This window comes from Crocuta crocuta, unplaced genomic scaffold (genome assembly GCF_008692635.1).
Source record: "Crocuta crocuta isolate KB4526 unplaced genomic scaffold, BGI_CrCroc_1.0 scaffold384, whole genome shotgun sequence".
NCBI classification, from domain to species: domain Eukaryota; kingdom Metazoa; phylum Chordata; class Mammalia; order Carnivora; family Hyaenidae; genus Crocuta; species Crocuta crocuta.
This window is the reverse complement of record NW_027532182.1, coordinates 1,616,500-1,620,328: the sequence shown is the minus strand read 5'-3', so window position 1 is coordinate 1,620,328 and position 3,829 is coordinate 1,616,500. Positions and strand designations below refer to the sequence as shown.

General features: G+C 43.7%; 1 protein-coding gene across 1 annotated transcript in view; it reads right to left on the bottom strand.

Moving 5' to 3' along the window:
• Positions 1-2,659: 2,659 nt before the first annotated feature.
• The window catches only part of FJX1 (four-jointed box kinase 1), a 6,073-nt gene continuing 4,903 nt past the window's right edge, over positions 2,660-3,829 (bottom strand). Inside the window, 1 exon segment of the mRNA XM_077777519.1 lies at positions 2,660-3,828. Coding sequence (XP_077633645.1) covers positions 3,584-3,828 — 245 coding nt within the window. The 3' untranslated portion in view covers positions 2,660-3,583.

Here is a 3,829-nt window from a genome sequence, read left to right as displayed (position 1 = left end):
CAGGTATTATTCTGAGAATATTACAAATAGTTGCTCATTTAATCCAAATAATCAACCTTTAGGCCTTGGTAGACTCTCTTAGCAGAACAAGGTTGAGAAGGACTGAGATGTGTTAAAATAAGTTGTTTTTCTTCCTGATTCAAAGACAGGAGAGTGAGTACTGTTAATAGTGTAGAAACCATGTCACCCATAAAGTGAATTAATCAATAGTCAAATCCAGGGAGAAAAGGTCAACTGCCTACTTTCTCCCAGCAGAAGGAATAGGGAGGATTGTTCTTGCAAAGATTCATCACTTTCTGATGCTTTCCAGAAGTGGTGATGGATCTGCAACAAGCCATTTACTTAAAAAAGAAAATTACCTTCATATATTTGTAGGACAGCTGCTTTGGTATAAGGCATCGGCTTGGGTCCAGAAAACACCCCCTCAAGCCAATGTAGAGATCAAACCTGTGCCCTTGGCCTTATCCAGCGCTTTGCATAGTGCTGGGAGGGTCCTTGGTACTTTGTTGAATTCTTTTATTATCCCACTTCAAAAACGGAACCTGACCTTGGAAACTGCTAGGCTTGGCTTTGATGATGAAAATTAGTAGAAGTTTACTGAAACGTAAGGAGGGCAAGAGGTTTTTTTCAAGATGAAAAGGAAGTGAGAGTTTTTTTTTTTAAGTACCTATTACATGCCCTTATGTTTTGTAGGTTAACATTAAATCCCACAATACTCTGATGGAATCTCCATTTCATAGATGAGGGAACTAAGTTAAATGATTTGCTGACAGTAAATAGGTGAGGGACAGAATTCAGAATTCAGTTTGCCTGCAGAATCCATTACTCTTTCCACATCATGCTGCAGCCTGAAAGTTAAAAAAAAATTTTTTTTCATCATCTGAAAAATGATTTGGCCCTAGCAGTATTCACTGACCACAGTACATCTTTAATTGATCTTTCCATGCCATAGCCTACAGATTATCCACGAGGAATAGCAACAGTTAAGGCCTGTTCTTTGTAATTAAGTCTTGGTTCCCTTACCAACTCCACCATGTAATTAAACTTATTTCTCAAACAGGCAGATATGGTTCACTAAAGAATCTGGGAAGAGCCATTTAAATGATGCTTAGTTTCTTGTTCTGTGTTGACGGGTCAAGTCTGGGCTTGGGAACATAAAGAATGCTGCTGGCCCAGAACTCACCAGTGCTGATGCCACGTGGGAGTCAAAGTGTATTTCCTGTGTGACTTGCGAAACTTCTTTCTGCTCATCGTTTTCCTCGATAAATATGTCGAGTAAAAATGCAGGTTGCTAAATATTTCTCCTTTTCTTGGAGCAGCCTGGATTGACTTAGGCAGCAAGTCTCATGTAGTTATTAATCACCAGAAATGGAAAATGTTTCTTTTTGAAAGGTTTAATTATCAGAGGTTTCACATGAACAGTATCTTGAAAAAAAGAAGATAGTATTTGCCGTAACCAGTACATTCTGTGGCTGTACTAACGAAAAAATTTGGCTTATCTTACAAAGTTTATGGACTTTTAAAAAATTTTTTCAGTTGAAATAAGATTTGGCTTAGCATAAGGAACTGAAAGCATAGGGATGGTATGAAACAGGAAAATTACACGGGCTGTGTTATAACGTGGAGTGAGAAGGGGAACCCACAGAGATTCCATGATTTTCAGGAGTCTAGAAAACACTGGGCTTACAAATGCACACCAAATAAATAACTGTTAAATAGTAACCAAAAGTTGCTTGGAGTTAAAAGTCATTAAATAAAAATAAGGTGTTAGGTAAGGTCACTTGGACCCAGAGATCAAATAAAATATCAATATAAAACACCAGGGGTTTTAAACAAACACAAACCAACCCTCCTCTCCTCTTCACTCATGGGTCAAAAAGGAGCGTAAGACAATCAATCCAAAAATATTTTCTGAGTTTGAAGTCCCCAAAAAGTAAGGATTCAAAGGTCACATACAAAGTCCTACCCACTTTATTGGTCTCACCATGGCAGTTCTGAGGGGTACGAGACTGTGCAATTAGTGCCTTGAGAAAAAAAAATACAATCTCTTAAGAGAATTGGAGGAGTCCAGATGTCGGAGACTCTGATCTTCTGGATACAATGGAATTTATGCCAGGAGATTTTTTTTTTTAATGCCAGGAGACTAAAGAAAAGAATTAATTTATGACTTTCTTTCCCTATTTGCAATATGTGCTCGGCTTACTATCTGTACATATTGGGATGCATGGCAATTACAATGCTGAAAATAATGTGCAACACGTGACCACTGTAGTTAAGTTTAAAAGGGGGGCATTTGTCATATTTTAGTCTGCACATCTGGTTCTATCATATTTGCCAACTGATTAATCGGAAATATATTACGGTGAAATCCTTTCATATCAAAGTTTTATTTGCCAGGAAATAGAATTCTCTCCTTCCCTCTCTCTCCCCCACATTTTCTACTGAACTCTGAAATTTGCAGCACTAGGGTTCATTTGAGCAAACAGGGCAATCTGCTTGTCTTTGTTCAATTCTCCAAGTTCTGTTAGTCACAACCGGGATATATATGCACCCTTTGTTTTATAGAGCACATCCACAAAGGAGAAACCCTAAAGCTTATTCTAAAAAGCTGGTAGGCCATCAGATATCTCCCCCACTTAAAACCACATAAATCAAATGCTAAATTTTAAACTCCCTTTTATTGAAATATAAGTTTGTTTAGTATATTTACAACACACTTTATGCACATATATACACAGAAGGCAAATTCTGTCAAATAAAAAAGTTTTTCTTAATAAAAAATTAAAATAAAAACAAAGTAAAGTGCATGAAACCCATCTTCTTCTGGTGAACATCATCATTGTCAAAATTTTGGTCGGTGGGGAGCGGGGAGGAAGAAGAAACTCATTACTTGACTCAGCGCATACAGCCGGTCCCGCATTTGTAGCCCTTAGGCCAAAATGACAAGTGGCAAGGAACCAGTCAGACTAATTGTCAGCGTCTGTAGGATGCTCCCGGTTGCGAAGGTCCTGCTCTCTTTGTCCTTTCGGGAACCTTCCCCCAGCTCCTAACAGTGATCTCACCATCACGGTGCTGGAACAAAGGCGGAACACAGGAAGGGGGCTCCACCAGCCAATGTCACAGCCCGGCTCCGGGGCCACCAGCGCGGCGTTTGGGAGGAAATGCAGGATCAGCTCAACGGCTCAAACAGAAGTTTTCCTTTTTCGGCAAGGGACCGAGGGAACCGAGGAATGGGATGCATCTCCCACGGAGACGGCCACCCGGGGGGCTAAACTCCGGCAGCCCGTTTCTTCGGATCCAAACTCCCTGCTGGCACAGGGCAGGATCCCTTCCGAGGCTAGGCGGAGGGAATGTTTCACTTCTTACCCCGGTGAGTTCGTCCTCCCAGAACTTTGAAAGGAAACAGCAGGAGACGGAGAGAAAGGGGCAGGTGGGTGAAGCTGAAGTTTCAGCCTCCTTCCCGCTCCGGCCACTGGCTGGGCGTTGGCCCGCTGGTCCCCGGCGGCGGCCGAGGCGACGGCCCTTCCCCCATCATCCATTCCTCAGCCAGGGGTCTCTCTTCTCTCTCTTCCACCGGGGGCCGCTAGGTTCCCGGTCGGCGGCCGTACTTGGCCTTACAGTGCAAAATGTGCTTGGCGAGGAAGTCGAGGCGGCGCTGCAGCAGCTGAGCGTGGGGGTCGGCGAGCGCGGCCAGCTCCGGGAAGCGAGGCTCGTGGCGCCGGTAAAGGCGCAGCAGCCGGGCGGCCGCGTCCTGGCCGCGGTGCAGCTCCAGGACGCGCCGCGCTGTCCGCTCGCGGAACACGCACACCGACTGCAGCAGCGGCTCGGC